Genomic DNA, 22,546 nt, shown 5'->3' with positions numbered 1-22,546 from the left:
ATATATGTATACTGTGTGTTTTAGGTATAGTTTTTCTTTTTTTCTTTAACATAATATTACATTACTGGTTAAAAAAATAACTCCGCTCTATTTGGACTGTGGATCAGTTATACTCTGGACACTTGTAATGATAAAAAATCCAGCTATCCAAGATGTACATTTTTCAGGAGTGCCTGTTTTTCACACATTCCACATAACAAAACACTCACAGAGCACAAGGTCTGACATTAAACTCTAATAAACCTAGGTTATAGTGAAATCATTTGTGTGGCACAAATAATAATGACTTTTCAGTTTAATAATTTGTATTGAGATTGTAGTCCATCCCGGGGGTGAGCTTGCTGTGGTGGCTTTTGTGGAACAGAAGTAGCCCCCCTCCAGAAGGAAGGACAGTGTCAGCATGAATTCAGAGATGATTTGAGGATCTACAGCCGAGTGATACACAAATAATATACATTTTTATTAAAGGAGAACTATGAGGTGAGGGATTTTCATTCAACCTCATAGCTCGAGCCGACCTGTGACAATGAGACTGTCACACGTCGGCTCTATAGATCAGGAAGTGAGCAAATGCATATCGTCACTTGCTCACTTCTCAATCATCTCCCTGCAGAGAGCGGTGACTGTCAGTCACCGCTCCCTGCAGGGGTTCCCCCCCTTCTCCGATCCTCCAGCTCTCAATGGAGGAACGGACGACGGGGAGGGAGCAGGCACAGCTGGCTCTGCCTCTAGATAGACAGAGCCCGCTGTCACTCAAGCAGCTGGCGACCTCTGTATATTATTAAAGGAGAACTATGAGGTGAGGGATTTTCATTCAACCTCATAGCTCGAGCCGACCTGTGACAATGAGACTGTCACACGTCGGCTCTATAGATCAGGAAGTGAGCAAATGCATATCGTCACTTGCTCACTTCTCAATCATCTCCCTGCAGAGAGCGGTGACTGTCAGTCACCGCTCCCTGCAGGGGTTCCCCCCCTTCTCCGATCCTCCAGCTCTCAATGGAGGAACGGACGACGGGGAGGGAGCAGGCACAGCTGGCTCTGCCTCTAGATAGACAGAGCCCGCTGTCACTCAAGCAGCTGGCGACCTCTGTATATAGTGAGCAATAGCTCGCTATATACTGAGCTTTGGGTCACAGGAGGACGTTAGAATATGGCCTCCCGTGACCTTTAAGAGAAATATGGGATAAAAAGGTTACCCCATAGTTCTCTTTTAATTAATAGTTAAGGTACTTGAATGCATTTTTAAGGTTTAATTCCTGAGTGCCACTTTATGTTAGATGTTGGAGGGCTAGACTCTCTATCACATTTTCCTTGTTGTCTGTGACCCAAGTGGTGTCACTGGGACAGGAAGTAAGACTCGGAGAACTATACATATCTGACAGTTTTGGCTGGAGATCCACTTAAAAAACGCAATCCCTGAACTGACATGTCCTGATAGAGGAATTAAGAGGACTTGTTATCAACTTCTACTAGCTGTATATTTTTTTTGATAGTGGATATTAACAAATATAAAAAGCTACTGTAAACTTGATTGTTCAGCGAGTCAGTGTTTAAAGCATTTAACTAAGCGTAGGTTCTTTCAAAACTAAATTGTCAGTGTACTGACATCTGGAATTTGTAGTTCTTAGAAGACTGAAATGTGCAAGTGATGGAAGGTAGCTTTTTATATGTATATTTTGTCCCACTGCCAAAAAGCGAATTTGGTGGTAATGTGCCTTTACAATCTCTGAGCTTAAGTAGAGCACCATATTGGGAAAAATAGAAAAATAAAGAGGTGTCTATGCATCAGTGATGTGTCTTTCCATGTGTTATTATTATATTTGAGAGGGGCAAATTAAATGAAAACATGTTCTGACCCTTTATGAACGACTTGAGGGATTTGTGGATTTCTTTTTTTCTGTGGTAATGAATCCCTATTCAAAAAGTATATAATTTTTTTCTGTGTCTGGCCTGCAGGTCTTTACTGTGTACTGTATGTTAGTATGTACAAATCTGAGTTTGATAAATTAACTTTATTTCTGGAATTAAGTGGTATGATAATTCCAGTTCTTTGACGTCAGAGTTTAAATTGGCAAATTCTACTCCACTCTATGGAGGAGCAACTGAGCCAGCCTTGGACATGACAGGGTAAGGCACAGCCGTCCTATGACCCAACCACCCACTGCTGACTACAACCCTTAACCCCTCCATGACCCATGCCCACCTTAAATAATGGACCACACCAGGTTGGATATAAAATGGCTGTAGCAGCCGTTTATTATAAAATATCTTTAAATATATAATTTCCGTTCAAACATTAATTATCACCATAAACAACAATTTCTCTGTAACCTATTCTTTGGCGTGAGGTCTGCGCAGGCACCACTTACTCAACCACCGAAGATCTCTGCTTACCCCCTTAAACCACTGGCCCCTAGCCGCAACCCACCGACTCAGGGACAACATTGTCACGGTAAGTGACACCCGAGCACCTTCCTTAGGCTAACTTAACCCTTTCTCTACCTGACTGCCTGCCCACCCTGTCATGCCGTCCTTTCGCCTATTCTTTTGCCTTTTGCTCCAGGACTTCCTGCACTGTTGTCAGTCTGTGGATAGGGTAGTGTTAGATAGACTGGAAGATTTAGGTGGACTTGACTAGCAAATTAAATCTGAACTCCACTTTTTAAGCAGTTGCAGCAACACTGTTTTTTTTCCTTTTGAGATAAAAGTTTTAAATAAATGAATAAATACTGACCATTGTAAGCACACCTGTCAGTGTTAAACGGTTTGTCTCAGGCCTCTAACTTACACTTTTGCTGGACAGCTTGGTTTGTTAACCACCTCCCGCCCGCCGATTGTTGAAAGAGGGCCGGACGGGAGCCTCCTGTATGCTCTCCTCCCTGGTCTCTAAATGCAGGAAGTGATGTATGTTACATCACTTCCGCATTCCTCTGTCACTCTCCGGTGACAGAGAGTGAGAGAAGCTGATGAAGCAGATCTGTGCTTCTCTGGGGGTCCCTAGGTGACATTAGGGGTCTTGGACACCCCTGATGTCTCCATAAAGGGGACCCGTAACTGTAATTTGTTATCACATAGGAGCACCCTATGTGATAACAATAAAGTTAAATGTAAAAAAAGTTAAAAAAAAAATTCCCACAAAATAAATAAAAATCTACACACACAAAACAAACAAAAAAACACACAATTTTTTTTAAAGTCCCCCACCCCCACATAGATGCGCAAAAATGCGTTAGTGGCGCCTACACGCAAAAACGGCGATTGCTAAAATTATTCTGCACGTGTTACATATCGCCGCGAACGTCGCAATGACAGCAATCATTTTAGGGCCATCAATCACTGATAACACTAAACTGATGAGCGGTAAAATCTTTTAAAGCGTTGCCTATGACCAATTTCGCATGTGGTGTTTTTTTGCGATTTTGCGCGTTCGTAGCGTGTCCATCGTTTTCATAGGAAGGCGCACCCGACGCGTGTTTACGTGGCGACACGCGTGCTCACGGGGGTGGGGGACTTTTACGTTTTTTTATTATTATTAGATTTTTTTAAATTTAATTTTAATTCAAAAAACTTTTTTTTTTTTAACTTTACTTCGACTGCTATCACATAGGGGGGCTTACAAGCCCCCCCATGTGATAGCAGATGGTGGTGACAAGTACTCTTTAAGGTGATGTTGGGGGTCCAAAAGACCCCCAGTGTCACCTTTACACTGGAAATAAGCTATTGAAGTGCAGACAGCCCAGGGACCGGAAGTGATGCAATCTGCATCGCTCCTGGTCCCATAGAACGGGGAGGGGATCGTTGAACGGAAGTTTGTCGATCTCCTCCCCAGCTCCCCGCCGGGAAGCACGGCGGCCGTGTCCGGCAGGGGTGGCCCCTTCTACGGGACACAGAAGCGATCTGGCGACATTTAAGTCGCCAGAATCGCTTCTGTTGTAAAGCCGACAGTCGGCTGGCGACGTACACTGCAGAGGCCGTGACAGGATCGAGAGGCGAGCGAACGCCGGTATCTGTTCGCTCACTTCTCGATCTACTGAGCCAACCTGTGACAGTCTCATTGTCACAGGTCGGCTAGAACTATGAGGTGAGTGAAAAGCACTCACCTCATAGTTCTCCTTTAAACATTTCCGGAAGAATCAGTTGGTCTTCTGAGCACTGGCCCTGATATCCTGTTTTAGGGTGGTTCCTTTCCCTTGCAGGATCCTATAGAGCCACACTTTTGTGTGCTAGTTAGCTGTGTGTCTCTACAGACACACAGGCATAGCATGGCAAGCTACTCCTCTGCTCTCCTCTCAGCAATAGTAGATGGATGGCTGATGGAGACTGCTTAGTACCTTGTGATCTTGTACTTAAGTGGAGGTTTAGGGAAGTGGAGAGAGTTGGAGCCAACTGTTCAGAAACATGATGACTATGTTTGGACAAATTAAAACTTTACTGGGTAATTTATATTTGTTTGATCTGATTTCATTATTCAAAACAAAGTTTAAGAGTGTAATAATACTTTCATAATTGCTTGTATCTGAACGCCGGAATTTCTAAAAAGTAACCCTTGGGGTGGGGGTACCCCTGCACTGCAAGGGTTAACTGCTCATATTGTCTAGGAGGCAAAATTAAAGAAGAAATATCCAATCCTCAGTTCTGCCTGGCTACTAGGCCGGTCCCTACAGCCTTTTATCCCCTAGGCTCCAGCAGTCTTAGGAGCCATGACACTATCACGTCTAATGTAGTGCATTAGATGTGAGGATGACGAGGGCCATAGCACAGCCAGGGCGAAATGGGGAGAGCGGTGAGCCGTCACTGGTGCAGGACTGAGGATCGGGTAGTGCGGGGGTAGGGTTAGTTTTAAGAAGTCCTGGAGTTCTTCTTTAACATTTAACAAACCAGTACTGATCCCCCCACTCAGAGATAATCCATCTAATACCTAAATAAAACCATACACTAAATGTGTATGTACATTTGCATACAAATACGCAAAGGGGGTAAACATGGCGACACTAATCAACACAAACTATCTTTCACATGTGCATATTGAATGCATATAGACATTTTTTAAAATAAGCATGTGTTTGAAAGACTTGGAGAACTCCATGAAGAGTAGTAGATTTGATAGAAAGGGTTACTGTTTGAGCACTTCATTCTTCACATTTGAACTCTATTGGCCAAAGAGCACTCCTACTATGTTAAAGTGTATCTAAACCCAAAAACAAATTGAATATAATGCAGCTTACCAGTTCTTAGAGTCGTTTTTGTTTCAGTATTTTTTTCTTTATTTTTATCTTTTTCATATTTTTCGGTCCCTACATGTCTATGCTTTTTTTGCACTGCATCTATGGAGGGAGACATGGTTTTCACACAAATTGGACTTCTTCCCCAGCAGTGTAGAGCCGGTGTAGGTCACTGCAGCTGCAACATGCCAGTTTTAAGACCAAGAGCTAACCGCTGATCACTCAGCTCACGGTCACCTGTATGCAGAGAGCAGTGACAGTTAGTCACTGTTCACTGCAGGGATTCCACCCACCCCTTTCTGTTTCTTCAGTACTCATTGGAGGGACAGACAGGGGAGGGGGGCGGGCACAGCTGGCTCAGGGATTGGCAGAGCTAGCCTTCAGGCAGCCGGGTTGGACCCTAACAATATTGTTGGGATCCTTCCCGGCTGTGGAGTGGCATTAGCCCACTATCTGCTGACTTTGGGTCTCAGGAATACTTAGGTAAATGTACTTCCATGATCCAAAAGAGAAGTAAAGCCAAAAAAGGGTTGGCCTTTCTTCACTTTTAATAACAGACGTTTTCCTTCAAGCTTTCTTGTGCACGTACCATTTATCATGATTCCAAGGTACTTAAGCCAAAGTAAGCTACAAAGTTTCTCTTGTGACATTGTGTTGATGATGAGGTGGCTTTATTGAAACGTTCCATTGCCCTGGCATAACCAATTAATTAGTTTAATGTTCTTTAAATAGGCCCCTGATAATGCATTCTAGACTAAATGATTTGTTTGCTATTACAGTATTAATTTGGGGGTAGGGGAAATCTTAAGTTTGTGTAGGGTTGAGTAATTCTTGCCTTCTAAGTGCTTTTATTTATGAGGTGGCAGACCTTCTCTGCTAGCACTTTACCTAAAAGAGTTTTAGCACTCCTACAAATCAACATATGAACTTAAATATACATACTTTAAATACACTGTGTTTTTTTATAGCCATCAGAAACAGATGTTTGGTATGTAAAAGTCTAGGTCCTGGTTAGACAGGTTTGCAAGTGAGAACTGTAACTAGCTTCATTTTGAGAATTAAACTTTTCTTTGTATTTTGTATTATTGCCATATGCAGTATATTAGCATGGAAGTTGTTCTTTGTATGCCTTATTAATACCATCCATATGTGACATGTTATTATGGAGGTTGACAGAGGTTAAAATATGTTATTACTATTTTTGTTAAGCCCCAAATAGCTCAAGGTGGAAGTTACAAAATGTAGTACTATAGTGAAACAGTTCAGTAAGTTGCAAAAAAAGTATAAGGTATGATTATTAGACGAGGAGTCAGCTGCTCTGCAGTTCTGGCATTGAGGCAAAACTCTGTTACATCTTTTTTCAACCCACAGTGATACAAGGATGTTCTTTTAGCAGATAGGGTGGATTTAGCTTGTTTAAACAAGTGCTTTCGTTTCAAATGAAGCATTGCTGTTTACATTAAACATGATCAAATAAAAGATTATAGTTCAAAAATCAGAGGAGTCTGCTGAGTAATACTTTTGATATGAGATTAGTTTACTGTAACTTTATCTTTTTAAACCACCTTTAGACAGACAGGCATACAAAAGTCTATTATAGTTATCCTGATTACCGATAAGTAATGCTTAATTTGGCATGTGGGTTTTCGGAATCCGGTTTACTAGTTACTCTAGAAAACCTATATTTTATGAGACAAAACAACCCCAATTCACCTAACACTGTTAAGGTGCCCATTCATGTTTAAATCTTTCAGCCTTCTTAATAAAAAAATTCAAGAATTGCCAATTTGTGCAACAGATGAGTGCCCATAGCAGCCAGAAGTTTAACTACTGACTATAGTGTCTCTGTGTGTTGTACTCTTATATAAAAGAACTGGTTCTTAATGCTCAACACGATGAAGGAGATACCATTGGAACCTGATACTGGCCTTGTTCCCGCTGTACTCTGTTAAACAATGGGGGCTACATATTTAGCCAATAAAATTACTTCTGCTTTGAGCTATTGGCCTTATGACTGATAGAACAAGGTGACCCCCAGTCATTAGGTTTTTGTTGACTACAAGATTGATATTATTGACTCCTGAGTTGCAGTATATTTTGTCACTCCTTGTGTTAAGCTACACTTTCCTTAGGCGGATTGTCAAACAGACGAAATTAGCGGTAGAAGTCTGGCACATGGTGCTATTGAATGTTTATGTTTTGTGTTGATTACAATCAGTTTCCTTGAATCAGTTCCCAAAGAACTTACTGATCCATCTCCTATGATATTTTCTCTTAGTTTCGACCTGTTCCACTAAACTTTAGGGAGTCTCCTTGGGTTATCTCCTGTGGGTACATACATATCCCACCTCTTCTGTGGAGCAGTAACATAGATGTATTCATTTTTGTCCCAACAACCTTACGCAACCTCTGGTATTTTTCCTCTCTCTTTTTGTCTCATTTCTGGTACTTTATGCACTCAGCTGTACAAAATATGTTCAAGAAAACATTTCATGCTACCTCAGTGGACCACCACTGGTGCCACCTGCCCCCTAGGACAAGATAAGTATGTACACCTGCATTGGAACTGTCACCCTGATTCCCTTTCCAAAGAAATCAGACACATTAGATCTTTTTCCATATAAACAATGACATGTCATGAGTTATAATTACAAGCAGCTGCTCTCCTGATGAAGGCATTAGCAGAAACTATATACAGATACTTCCCTTCAGTGATAGAGGGGTGTAAACATTACCTCCTACAGAAGGTCTGTGTTTATTTATAACATTTGTTAGTCTCCCATTTACATGGGATTTTATCATTAACTTGCATATAACAGAGTTATGCCATTAAAGTATTAATGATATCAATATTAAAAGTCTGTAGAACATAGATTATGATTGGTTAAATATGCTGACATTTCTACCAAATGTGCTGACCTGAGGTTATCTTCTATGATCACAGAACAGTTAAGAAGCAGATGTGTGGAAATGCTATTAATTAATTGTGGTCAGCTAAGTTTCTCAACAAACCTCAATGTGAAGCAAAGACGTTATATTAGAGTGGAAATTTGCAACTAGCAGTGTAGTCTAGGTACTTCATTATTCTTTTTGTCAGCTGCAGATGTTTAATTGAAAAATGCACATCACAACTGACATTTTCACCACCTCCGTGTCATTTCTAATATTTACACTGTTTAACTCGATATCTAAATTCTTCATCAGTTTAAGTGCTCTAAAACATAGGTGCAAAGCACTGTGCACGTCATAACAAACCGTGTGTTCAACACTGGCAGGGCTTGCGTGTTGTCTGAAGAAACACTTACACCTGAAACAATGTGCTATAAATATATTCTAACATTGATGAAGGTACAATTATGAGCACGCTTTCAGTGCCAACTTTGGAATCAGTATCAAATATCTTTGGATACTGCTGTTCCTGAGTAAGTGAAAAATCTAATTTCACCATGTTTTTTTGAAGATTGGCTTAAAATGATGGGTTATTGTCTTCTATAACCAGTCTGATCTCCTTTTAATAAAATGTAAGACTATTGATAATTAATGACATATATTGATTTAAATATTTATTATTTATTAAAATATACATAACACAGAAGTCTAGCTAAGCTCTTGTAGTTTTAGAATGAAAGGGTTAAGAAAGGGAGTAAAGTAGAATATCCCTGGTAGAGGCTGTAACCTATCCCCACTCTATTTCTTGGGATAGTCTATATTCGGTGACCAGGATAATAGGTGAGGGGAAATCTTTTGAATGTGAGAACAAGAGTAAACACCTGACAAAGGATCTGACTCTTGCTCACTATCCAAAATTAAAAAAAATCCCCCACATCATAAATTACGTACATCTTATCTGCAAATAAATTATATAGAAGATTGTAAACATTTTCTATATTTGAAAAATTGCAAGTTAGTTGTACTGAGTTCACTTTACATAGTTCTACACAATGTTCATATTAAATTCTCAGCATTATTTTTGGCATTATTCAAACAGTGTTTATTTAGGCAAGTCTACATTACTAATAGTGCAGACATTAGACTGTAAGCTCTGTTGAAGGTAGGGACTGAGAATCGTTTAAAGCCTTGGTTCTCAACTGGTGGGTCGTGACCCAAAAGTGGGTCGCGACCGCGTGTTCAGTGGGTCGCCACATGCCTTCTACTTTTCTAGGTGAGAGGCTTGCCAGCCTCCCCCTAGCACAGCACTGTCTATTCTTACACTGAGCAGCCATTCTTACACTGAGCAGCCGGCTCCGAGTGTTAACTTGAAGTGGGGTGGGCTGGGGGTATGGCCGCGAAGAAGCTCCATCCATACGTGAAATGCTTATAGCTCCCTCGCATTTCCTATAGAGGTGCCTGGACTGGAGTGATGTCACATTCTGGCTCCCAGCACCTCTACAGGGAGTGCATGGGAGCTGTAACAGCAATGCACGTATGGGTGGAGTTCCATCACAGCACGGCAGCCCACACTGCTGTGCGTTCCATTGTAGTGCGACTTGGGTTGCAACTTAATGATCGAGGACAAATGTGGGTCCTGTGGTTACACAGGTTGAGAACCACTGGTTTAAAGCATTCTATAACACAATGCAGAATATATCAGGGCTGTAAACAAATGAATGATATAGGTAAAGAGCAGTCAGATTCTGTGAGTACATGAAATTGTCTGCAGGGATAAAAAAAAATCACACTTTAGCTCCATTTTTTTGTAAATAATTCTGCTCAGTCCTTGTGTCTATAGAATAGACCTTTGCATAGAGTTCCAACTCTGTGTCTTCCTGGCTTCCATCATTTCATCAGCAAATCTAACAAAAAGTTGTTCTCGCCATAGAGAACAAATAGAGTTTGAGTGAAGGAGAACTGTTGTTTTTGGAGCAAGAATTTGTGGCATTTAGCAGATTAACTAAACAATGTGAACTGTGTACATAAGGGATCAGGAGGCTGACAGAGGTGAATTGTTGGGCAATGTAATATATACTGTGCATTGAACGAAAAAGTAAAGCTATATAAATAATGGCATACAAAACAGCAATTGTACCTCTGAAAAAAGTTGGCAGGATTTTAAATAAACTAAATAGTGATGTTACAAATGAGCAACAGGGTGACCACATTGGCATTATCTATAAACAGTACTTAGTGAGAGCTGGTTTTGCTGAGACACTAAATAGGCTAAAACCTAGGGTGGCAGCATTTTAGAAAATTGCAAACAGCTCCTTGTTGCAGTGTCTTAAGGAAAAAATATCAGGAAATGAGACTAGAACATATAAAACAATGTGGCAACACAAAAAGGCACACAAAACAGTCCTAAGTACACATAACCTATAATTATGTACCTCCTTTCTTTGTGACAGTTTACAATGTGTGTCTTGATTAACTTTCCCAAACCTGGGCAATTCACATTAAATACATGAGGAAAAAATGCATTAGCAGAGGTTATCTTCAGTGAAAACTGCATATCAAAGTGATTAGTGCCATAGATAAAGGCTGCTAAATTTAAGTTGAAACCTCAACTTTTCTGTTGTCGAGCTTGGCTTCTTCCCTCCCACCCCCAAGCCTCCCTAATTGTCAAAGAGGTCTTCCATCACCTTAAAATACAAATAGGCAGGGGACAGGGCCAAGTTCGAAGGTTACAGGAAAAGTTAAGACTTTCATTTAATTTTTGGTTTATTTCTGGGTCTACAGATCACTTTGATGTGTGAAGGAAACAGTTGTTTTACTTACCTGCTTCCCCACAGCCTCTTCTCTCCTTTGCTCCAGGGGTCTAAGGACCGCTGACATCATCAGGTACAATGCAGGCTCCATAGCCCTACATTGTATATGTGGACGCTAAGGGACAATCCACAGCTGGAGCAGAATGGGAGTAGAGTGTGCTGACTTGCAGGGATCAGGTAGGTAGAACAGATTGTTATTGTCCCCTAGGCATAAATGAGCAGTTAACCCTTGCAGTGCATGGGCAGCCACATTGCAAGGGAAAACTTTTAGTTTGCCTTTAGTTGGGCTTTAAGGGAAATTGTAATTTTTAACAAAGGTCATCCTCTAAACAGTTTCAAAATTAATATAAACAGGATAAAAAAGTGGGATGTAATGTTAAAACAGCACGCAATGTTGCATCAAATTAACCATAACAGAGTAAATGATCATATGGATCTGCCTTTAGCTTTGTAAGCTGGTTACCACTTTGACATAACTGCCAAAACCTCTGTGCCATCAGTTGCCAGGAATACTGAGGCTACAGGAGGGGGGAAGAAAGGCCACATTGCAATGAAAGAACTTGATTCAGCTAGCTAAGTAGCCAGTTTCTCTCACAGCCAAAGTAATCAACTTGGCAGCTAAATCAAAGTGTACACTAGGCTTATTGTCTAAGGTGCACTAAAGGCTGGACTTTCTTAGAAGGTCAAAAAAGTTAATTTTTATGAAGAAAATATTAGAAGGGCTTTACAGAAATCATGTGTTCTTTTTGTGCATTTCTGTTCCTAATACAGGGTGTAAAGTTTTAACATCTGGTTTGCCTGCAATTCCTAAGAATATAGTCTTTATTGGTTTAGATTTAATTGGGCATGATTGCTCCAAGTGGTATTCTAATTATAAAATAGGAAAATATCGAAGAAAAAGTTGGCAATGATGTGATTGTTTAGGTACCAGTTGACACCATCATGTGTTATATGCAGTTTTTGTTAAAAATGTTGTCAAGGGGACATCCTGGTATCTCTAAAAAGTAACAATTGAACATCTCTATGTTCTGGTGTGTCAAAATGTACTTTGGGTTAGTTGGAATGAGGAATCAATCTTCTCACCTGATTGGAGCACCAGGTAGAAACATCACATATACACATATATAACAATCACCAGTATTTGAGGGAGGCCCTTTTAATCTATTTGGTACGTTAGTGTTATTGAACCCATTACACAAGGTTTGTAACATGCTGTAAGGAATGCTACATATCCTTCTTTTTAGGACAATATATCCTCCAGAAGAACATATTCAACATCTAAAATGTGAATGCTTTCTGAACACTTTCTTCTATGGGGTGCATAAGTTCCCCTGCAGGGCCTTCTTGGAGCTCAGTGTAGCCACCCCTATGTACATGTTCCTGACTAGGACTGCAGCTGCAGAAATTGATGACTTGTGCGCAGGCATGAACAGGAACAGACAGGCAACTTCTTCACAAAATGGCTGTTCTGTTCACCAGCTCATTATTGACAAGTGGTTGCCTGATCTGCGTTAGAAGGTTTGTGATTGCGTGCAAAGGATCATAGGACATCTAGTACCGATCAGAGTATTAGGTGATCCTTCTATGCGCCCTCTCTGACTGGAAGTTCGGGAAAGCGTTGTGAACAAAATAAAACTGTTGGAACAACTCTAAAAAAAAACCTTAAAAAGCAATTTTAATTTAAATAAAACCTACATATTAAAACAGGCCTTGAACGCAAAGGGTTAAAGCAAGCTCAAGGCTGTTTTTTTCAGCTGGCTCCCAGCTATCCAGTACAAGTGATCAAGGTGGCTCTATAGCAGCCCAATTACTTTTACAGAACCGTGAAGGTGCCACTGTAGTTCCCAGGCTCTCCCGCTCCTCTAGATGGCAAGCAGGAGCTCTGCAATCAATGAACCCGGAAGCGCTCAGCTCTGAGAATTTCCAGGTTCAGGGCTGTCAGAATTCCAGCTGAAATGCCAGGTAAGCAGCTGATCAAGCATAGTCTGTGCTTGCTTGGCTGGAGTGGAGGGCAGAGGAGACATTAGATATTTCATAGTCCCCTGATGTCTTCATAAAGAGTACCTCTCACCTGCCTAATGCTATCACATTGGGGGCTAGTTAAACTCCTTGTGATAGCAATAAAGCAACCCCGTCACCCAACGCACACACGCATGTGTACATAAACAGCAAATGTGCCACACATATTAGGTATTGTTGTAAATGTTGAAGCTGTTAACTCTACATTGATGACCTGTAAAGGCTTTAAAGTCACCTATGGACAATTTTGGGTACTGTTGTTTTTTGCCATTTCAGGGGCGCACACATTTTTAAGGCCTGACATGTTTGGTAACTATTTAATCGATGCAACCTTATCTTTTATATGTTAGCAAAAGATTGGATATTATATTGTGTTTGTATGCCCTAAAATTCATTTTAGTGTATCTTTGCACAGTTGTGCAAATATTGTGTGAGATAAAAAAAATTGCAGCTGCACCATTTTATTCTCCAGGGCCTTTGCTGAGAATATATATAATTGTTTGGGGGTTTTTATGTAATTTTCCCCAAAAAATGCAGATCTTATGAAAACGAAAAATAATATAATAAAAAAGACAGATTCATAGTCCTAATGTATGTGTTGGTATATCTGGAGGCAGATAATAATAATAATAATAATAATCACTTTGAAAGAGATGGTTCCAAGCTGTATTTAGAAAAAGGCTAATTAAAAGGCTAATTTAATAAGCACTGAAGAGGAACTGAATTGCAAGACTTAAAGTAGGATTAAGAGCAGTGAATAGATAGGACCTGAATACATTTCTGTGAATGCCAAGAGGGTTTAATCACAGGCATAGATGCAATTATCTTGGCTTGTCTATTGTGGAAGCATCGTGTTAGCACTGTGGCAGCGAGACAGCTGCATACATTGCCACATGAAGGAGATGAAATGAATAACATGACCCCTGCTCAAGTGTTCTGTTAAGTGAAGATTTATGCCAGGGGATTGTCAATGCACTTCAGGGTCAACTAGATAAAGATAAAGTGACTTGTGTAGTAAAGCCACTGGTGGGATCATTTTTCTTTGAAGGAAGAGGAGATAAGATATTGAACACATGATTGTACATAAAGAAAAAAGCAGGGGTTATGTTTTATGTATATATGGGGGATACCTAACTGTTATTCCTGAAAGCATATTCAGACTGTTAAGTTGGCCATACACCTCGCGGGCTGAACAGGAAAAAACACACAATTCAGCCATCCACAGTAAACTTTGTGGACAATCTTCGGCTTGCCTCCTTGACAAAAGGTGATTTTCAGTCAACTTTTATTGAATGGAATGGTGCCAACAGGGCCACCCAGAGCTCCAAGTTCGGTCCTGCTGACTCTAGCAGTATATGGCTAACTACTGACAGCAATTTATCAGGCAGTAGAGGTTTTATTGGTTCAGAATAGTGTCCTTTTCTCTACCAGTCTGAATGCTTCTATGCAGATAATTATGGGTGAATAAATTCAGGTACTTGTATTAATTTTATGTAAAAAAAAAACAGAAATATTTGAATTAATAAAAGTAAATCCTGTGTTGTATATGTGCCCCAGAGTTCAGTTTTTAAGTGTATCTACAGCCAAAGACAATTATGCACTTAGATGAGGTGACTGCATTTTGGTTTCTTTTTCTGAGGCTTTTGTTTCCTTTATTTTCACCTCTTAATCCTGCAAATAATGCTTTTTTTTGTCCTATGGTGGTTATGCTCACCCCTCCTCTGTACATGTGGAGGGAGTCATGGTTTTCCCCAGGCTGGATTACAAACATGTATTCCTTTCTTCACCTGCCTTACATAGGAGTGTAATTATTTGTTTACAGAAGAAATATAACATTGCGCTTTCAGTTCAACTCACAGGAAGTGACAAGGACACTTAATTTCTGGCAACCTCAGCAGGTTTTTTCTGTAAATGTTCTTATTCTGCAAAATGAAAATGAATGCAGCCACCAAGCTACAATATATTACATTTTTGTTCTTTGTATCCTTCAACAATAACTAATTTATTGCAGCTCTCCTCTGTCTTTAGCCCCCAGGGTAAAATCACAGCAGCCTCCTCTTCCATAGAGGTGTACCTATTTTAATATCACTGCTACATCTTCTTCAGTTGCTCACCTCCTGGAAGCAAACATTTTCTTAGGGCTGGCCATGCTTGTGCAGTCACCCCCCTTGAACTTCTATAGACCCATCCACAAACCGAATTCTGTATCAGTTGACAGGCCTATAGAAGTTTTTGCCACCAGGAGGCAAAGTATTGAAGAGCGGCGGTTTATTAAGGTAAATATGGATCTGTTCAGGCGGAGGTTAGATGAGATTTTCCGAAAAGCCCGCCTAATGAAAAAAATTGTACTTTATGTAATCCTTTAAGTTTATAATTTTTTCCTATGAACAAGTGTACTTAAATAGTTTTCTTCAAGGAGAGCTGCATAAATGTGTCCATTGCTTAAATGAGAGCATCATTATATATTATGACCTCTTTATAGAAAAGTTGTTTATTTTTGCCAATCATCCATCAGATTTTTAGATATGCTGTAATTACTACACCATTCACCACCATTCACTAAATTCTGCCTTGCATGCATCAATTGTTTTTAAGTTATAGGCAGAAAATTTTTTCTAGCGTGTCTACCCACGGGTACACAGAATATATATTTAAACCAGCACTTATGAGTATTCGTCTGAGTGCACAATGTGCCCATTGTAGTTATGCTGGAGCAAGTAAATTTTTCCTAAGTACTGTGCCATTACATTGTGAAAATAAACATTTTGTAGCTGGCCAAAGAAAGCAATCCTGAAATTGATTACAAATGTTTTTATGTAACAGTAGAACCCCGCGGCCTAGCCCATGGCAAATCGTGAACCTGAAGGCTCTATAGTAATACGGAAATTAGTAGATGCACAAAATGAAATTAGAATGTGAATAGACGTATGTTTAACAGGCCGGATTGGTTTTAATGAGGCTGAGCAGGCATTCCAATCCAGATAATGTGCAACAACTCAATAATGGTTAGAAGTCCTCAGCATGAAATCTGCATTTATTCAGATCCCCGTGCAGGGTTTTTATATGGATGTAAATGAACTCTCGCTATTATCATGCATTACTTTCCTTTCAGCCTGGGACATTTCTAGGAAAGTCTGAGCAATAGGTATGTCAAAGGCCTCTTGTAACTGTAACCTCTGCAGTGTTAAGGGTCAGCTTTGTAAAACAGTACTCACAGTCTGTGGGGTGTTAGGTTACAGCGGTGATTAAATGGCTAAAATACATCAATTTCATGGAAGACACGTACAGGGTCATTTACCTAGAGCAGCTCTGTCACATCACTGTGTGACTCCCCTTCTCTGCTTGATGTCATTGTGTCTGGATGTGTATCCTTTGTAGTCCGTTTGAGCCCAGAGGTGGGGGTAGGCTGAGGGTTACAATCAGCACTGCATGTTTTAAAAGGTCACTAAATGTGACAGTGTTGTAAAGAGCTTTTTGAACACGTGCTATAATAGGGCAGAAGAGCATGTGTGCTATGTATTAATAACTAAGTTATATTACATAGATTAAAAAAAGACATACATTGAGTTTAACCAAAGACAATAAATAAATAAATAAATAATCTGCATCCTGAGAATGCTAAACCCGCAGCTGATCCAGAAAAATACTAAAAAACATTAGAATGTTTGATATAATTCCTTTCTTATTTCCAAAGACAATACTTCCTGGATTAACAATATATAGTGATATTTCTGATAAATGTTACCACCAGCTATATTTTGCGCATTTAGAAACAAACCTAGACCTTTCTGAAGTATCTACTGTTGGGTAGCGCTAGCTCCTTTGTAAAAGTATTTTACATTTTCAATGCTCTTACTGTAAGGCTAGCCACACACGTGTAGATTTCTCTTGTTCCGCCATATTATGTTTGAATGTTATGTAATTTGGCTTTAATCTGTTTAAAAAGACCACACAAACTGTATTGATTAGTCAATGTCAGTTTTTAGAAGCATTAATAGATATAAGTGTCTAGGAAAGAATTAACCCTAATTAAAAAAAAAAATGCCATTCAATTAATTGGCATGCTGTTTTTATTTTAGGTGAAATGGATTTGCCAGATTCAAATGAACCTTTGGGTCAAATGGATAGTCATGACCGGCTTGTGCCAACTCCACGTGGTAAGTCAAACACGTGTGTTTTTTCCTATGTTAGACTTTTTCTGTTTTAACCATTCTCTTCTTTTACAGTATGTTTCTCTCTGAATTGTTTTACTGTAACAACAGGGCTGCTTGTACAGTGCCCTAGTGTCTTTGAAGATTTCAGTTTTGTTTGTTCTCTTATATGCCTGATAAGGAGCTGGTGAGGACCATCATGTGATTCCTTATTATAGGCCAACTCCTTCCAAGTTTGATATCACAGTTTTTGAATATTTGTTGGCAAGTTCCAACACCAGCTGACTTCTTCTGCTTCTCCAAGTCTCTAGTTGTGAAACATTCCAACCAGAATTCTCTGTCATGCACAGTTGTTAAGCGCAATACAAAGTCAAATTAAGGTGTCATGCTCCTCCGATAGACTATCCATAAGGCTGAAATTGTGGGCCAATACCACATTCAGAAAGAATTATACCAATGAATTATCATGGCTACCTGTGTGTTTTTTTCTCTGATTCATTAGTACTCTTCAGTGACATTTCTTTGTATTTGTCTCCTGCTTGGTGATAAAAGTAACAAGATGGTCAGAGCAGTAGCAGAGAAAGTCAGTCTGTGAACACTTTACACTTACTGGCAGAGAGCAACCCAGCTTCCAAAACAATTGGATTCCAACCACACTGAGAGCTGTGAGGCCTCCGCTTCATTAACTCACATGCAGATGAATGCAGGCCAACTTTTTAACACTCATAACCACAAAGTTTTGAAACCAAACATCTAACCCCAAATATGTTTCTACACGCACTACTTACCATGGAATGCTTTTCCTACATGAACAGTGTAAATGCAGACTGTAAAATGTAAACACACAAATATGAAAGTGAGAATCTAGTAAACGGAGGCCATAAGCGTCATGTTCTTACCCTTTACAGAAGTGAAAATGAAGTTACATTAACAGACTGAAAGAAAGAAAGAACAAAATAAAGTGTATGGTAGAGTTTCTTTTAACATTATTCAATTTGAATAGGGACTTTAAAAATTTGGAGCAGCAAGTAAAAAGTCACATCAATAATTATTTCTGTGTGATGTAGGGAAATGCTACAATAGTAACTAAGTGCCTACTCAAATACCTGTAGTTTACCTTTACAGTGTAAATGCACTTTTTATTTCAACTTTTACTTTATTTTACACATAGAATGTTTGTACTTCGTGCTCCAGTGGAGTATGAACTCCCCATAGGTTTAAATGTAGAATGTGGTGTGCATGAGTAATTCCTTTGGGAACGACCTTGGTAAGTGGCTCTGTGGCACAGCCGAAATCACACGGGAATGGTGACAGGTTATCATAAGACTGACAGTAGAATAAGGTTAAATGCACTGAAAGTGCAGGTACACTTTAAAGATTAACAACTGGTATTTTACTAGGCACTTCAATAATATTTTTGCATTTACCTAAAAGTAATTCTTCATGTAACTTTTTACTTATTTGCCTTTCCGAATTATCAATGTTATAGTATAGAAAAAGAATGATAAACGCTGCCCTTATGGTCCTCTATGGTACCTAATGGAATGTAATCCGTATTCCTGCTTGAAGACTGCTGAGATAAAGTCGGGTATTTTTATACCATGTCTTTTCTATTCTGTGAATTGAGACCTGACTCAAAGGTATGCTCTTAGAAAAAGAAACAGTGAAGCACAGCCACTGTACAGTACTCTTCAGCAGGAAGCCGAGACTATTTGAAAGTGATTTACTAATAGAGTAGAGAAGGCATATAGGAAGAATAAAGGGATCTTGTGTTTCAGTCATCTAGGCATGTTGAAGGCAAATCCGTTTTTTTTTTTCAAATTACCTTGCGCATGGCTAGGTATTCATAGTGCACACAACTTCATTTATTAGAATAGCACCTAATAAAGAAGTATACAATTTCCATATTAGGCAAATTACTTCAAAGGCCACCCAGGGGGAGGCAACCTGTGCTCTCTAAGGGCTTGTTCAGAATGTTTTTTGTCTGGTTCAAAAACGCATACCGGTTTATTCCAATGATAAAAAGTGAGGCTAGTTCACACCATTTCGTTTAAAAAAAGTACAGCATGCACTATTTTTCTGGTCTGGAATACACCAAAACACACGTAAATGCATGCTTCCGCATCAGAACACACTGGAACGCAACAGAAATCCAGCTGAGACATGCATCGGAACACATCAATAACACATCAAAGATGCACATACCAGCGTTTCCAGAAATGCATTCAGATCTGGTCTGGAGATCTTTCTCTGTGGCTGGGGGTTTACTGATGCTCTGCAAAGAGCTAACTGGTAAGGACCACTTTTTACCATTTTATAAATACACTAGGCTAATCGAGTATCCACTCAGTGGAGCAGAATTTCTGTTATTTTGGAAATGCTTCAAATATCTTAAATACATGTTATTGGGTATTCCACAAATAGGGAATGGTATTGCTTACATGCCCCTGTTGGTTCCTGCCTCCACAGGTTCAACCATGGAGCCCATCTCTGCTTACCACATACAAAGCCATCATTAAAGGAGAACTATGAGGTGAGTGCTGTTCACTCACCTCATAGTTCTAGCTGACCTTTGACAATTAAACTGTCACAGGTCGGCTCAGTAGATCGGGAAGTGAGCGAACACATACCGGCGTTCGCTCACTTCTCGATCCTGTCTCGGCAGAGAGCCGTGACAGGGGAGGGACGGGATTCCTCCCTCCCCGCTCCGATCCTCCAGCGCTGACTGGCGGAACGGACGGGGGAGGGGGCAGGTACAGCTGGCTCTGCCTCTAGATTGGCAGAGCCAGCTGTCACTCACGCAGCTGGGCGGATCCAGACATAATTGTCGGGATCCGTTTCAGCTGCGACGTTTCAGTATACCGTGAGCTGTAGCTCGCGATATACTGAGATTAGGGTGACGGGAGGACGCTAGTTTGTGTCCCTCCATTACCCTTAGGAGAACTATGGGGAAAAGCCCTAACCCCATAGTTCTCCTTTAGGAAATGTAACCACACACCATTTATCTTCAGCGTTCTCAAGATACTTTATTGATCCAGATGGTCAAGACAAGACCCCTCCTGAATCCTGGATGAAATGAAACACATCAGAGTGGGAGGATCCAGACAGGGTTTTGTCTTGGCCACGAAGATTAATAAACCTTACAAATTTTGTCGATTTACAGTATCTTTATGGTGGTTTTTAACATACTATTGGGTAGTTGAAGAAGTACAGTATGTAGATAAACCAGATCACATTTTTTCAGGCGCAGTGGTGAAAATATGACTTACCATTGTTTTGTGCCTGGTGGTGCCACTTTCCAAATGGATCATATATGTCTTGTTTTGCGTTAAGGCCAACCACTCTTGGCCTTGCTTTCTCCTGTGATAATCTGAGACATACCAAGTGTTTAAATGAGAACTATGGAGTAACCTTTTTATCACATAGTCCTCTTTAGGGTTATGGGAGGACAAATATTAACCTCCTCCCGTGACCCAAAGCTCAGTATATAGCGGGCTATTTTCCGCTATATCCTGAGAGAGCTGCAGCCGGGATGGATCCCGACAATACTGTCAAGATCCACCCAGCTGGCTGACAGCAGGCTCTGCCTATCTAGCTGTGCCCGCCCCCTCCCCATCCGTTCATCCAGTCAGCGCTGGAGGATCGGAGAAGGGAGGGGAATCTCTGCAGGGAGATGATCGGCAAGTGAGCGAGCGACGATATGTGTTCGCTCACTTCCCGATCTACTGAGCCGACCTGTGACAGTTTCATTGTCACACTTCGGCTCTAACTATGAGGATCAGTGTAAATTACTCACCTCATAGTTCTCCTTTAAGGCTTTGAAATTCTGGCGTTAGTTGCAGAGATCTGCAAATGTTATTAAGAAATGATATTGCAGCTGATCAAAAATCTTTTATTGTTATCACATAAAATGAAATAATCATTTCAATATAAATGCCTCAAAATAAAAGATTGTGGCAGGTTTGTGAGTTTGGTGATTGTTATGAAGACCAGCAGCCTAACATTTCCATGTTTGTGAAGGTAATGGGAAGTTACCTTTTTGCCATTACTCTAGTGATGCTCAGCGCACATTAGAGTGTTCCTGATGAAATTGTAGAAGAGCATGTTTTCTCTTTATCTATATTGCTTCGTGTCTCTTTTTTTTAGTTTTCTTTTATATGATACTGAGAAAATGTAGTACATTTAAATTCTAAATGTTCTGGCCAAATTGCATAATCAGTGTAAATTCTTTATTTCAAATTATGTTTACTTGGATGTCTAACATATTTTTTGTATTCCTGTTATTTCGGTCTACCCCTTTAACAGACCTGTCTAACGTGCCGACCACAAACCAGACCCTGTGCCGTGGTCTGGATCTGCACATGGCTGGATAAGGAAGTAATTAGTCAAGACAGTTTTCCAGGAGTATTTTGTTTATGCTCTGGAAAGAGATTTCTTGCTCCTGCAGTTGGCATTTTCACCCTGCTTGGGAATAATGTTGTTTCTCTTTTTGAAAACGAACCAAATAAACACAGCAAAAAGCTGTAACATGGATATGGTATATTTCCACATTTGCAGTGAAATTTGAGAAAAAAACTATATATGTTTGTTATGTGCTCCGATTGCAGTTTACAGCTGATAATGAGATCTGCCAGCAGAGTACAGACAGGGTTAATTAGAGTAAACATAACTTCCCACAGCCCCACCTTTAACATTACATAGGGGGGACGCTGGTTAGGATTTTTAAGCAAGTAAAAAGTACATAAAAATGTAAGCAGCAATTTGTGAATGGGGACATGTAACAAATATAAAATAAGTGTTATCTCAATTTGGCTGCAAAAGTGAAAATGCATTTTAAGGCTAAACTCCAGGCAAACAGCTTAATATCCATTTGAAATACTATTACAGGGCCTCTTTTACCTGCCCATATGCATGCAGCAGAACCTGGTTGACTCCTATTGCTATTTCTTTTTCTTCTAGAAATAGTCCTATTGTGTAGAGGATTACAGGAATCTATATCAATACACATTGATGTGCTAAAACTAGTTTGCAAAATAATGTAATGAACCTTTAATGAAAATATAACCATATTATTTAGAGCGTTATTCACAAAAGTGGCGAAGGATCCAGCCGTAGCTTCGGCTGATCCTTCAGCCATATTTATACCATTATATGTTATCTGTAGCCTCCTCCTCTAATGGTTAGACAGCTCAGTCAGCATCCTTGCTCGCTGACTGCAGAGCAAAAATCAGTTGTAAAATAAGCCAGCCAGGTACATCATGTGCTGCTACATTTTTCACTTGTGATTTTAACACTTTATTACTAAAAGCATTTTCACTGGGTGGACAAGTTAGCTTTGGGAGTAAGAATGCTTCAGTTTAAAAAAGCTAATTAATGCACAGCCTGGCAATGGTCCTGTCATAATACTAAATATATGTTTTTTTTATAACCATGGCATTTTATGTTATATATA

The 22,546-nt window shown here is 39.9% G+C and overlaps 1 protein-coding gene across 2 annotated transcripts in view; it reads left to right on the top strand.

The window, feature by feature from the left end:
* The window catches only part of ROR2 (receptor tyrosine kinase like orphan receptor 2), a 137,524-nt gene that overhangs the window by 74,989 nt on the left and 39,989 nt on the right, over positions 1–22,546 (top strand). For both annotated transcript variants that reach the window (XM_018556684.1, XM_018556683.1), the window contains exon 2: positions 17,023–17,100. In XM_018556684.1, coding sequence (XP_018412186.1) covers positions 17,023–17,100 — 78 coding nt within the window. The remainder of the gene's footprint in view (positions 1–17,022; positions 17,101–22,546) is intronic.

This window comes from Nanorana parkeri, unplaced genomic scaffold (genome assembly GCF_000935625.1).
Source record: "Nanorana parkeri isolate BGI_ZX_2015 unplaced genomic scaffold, ASM93562v1 scaffold246, whole genome shotgun sequence".
Taxonomy (NCBI): Eukaryota; Metazoa; Chordata; class Amphibia; order Anura; family Dicroglossidae; genus Nanorana; species Nanorana parkeri.
Note: the sequence above shows the minus strand (reverse complement) of the source record. Positions and strands in the feature narration are given on the sequence as shown.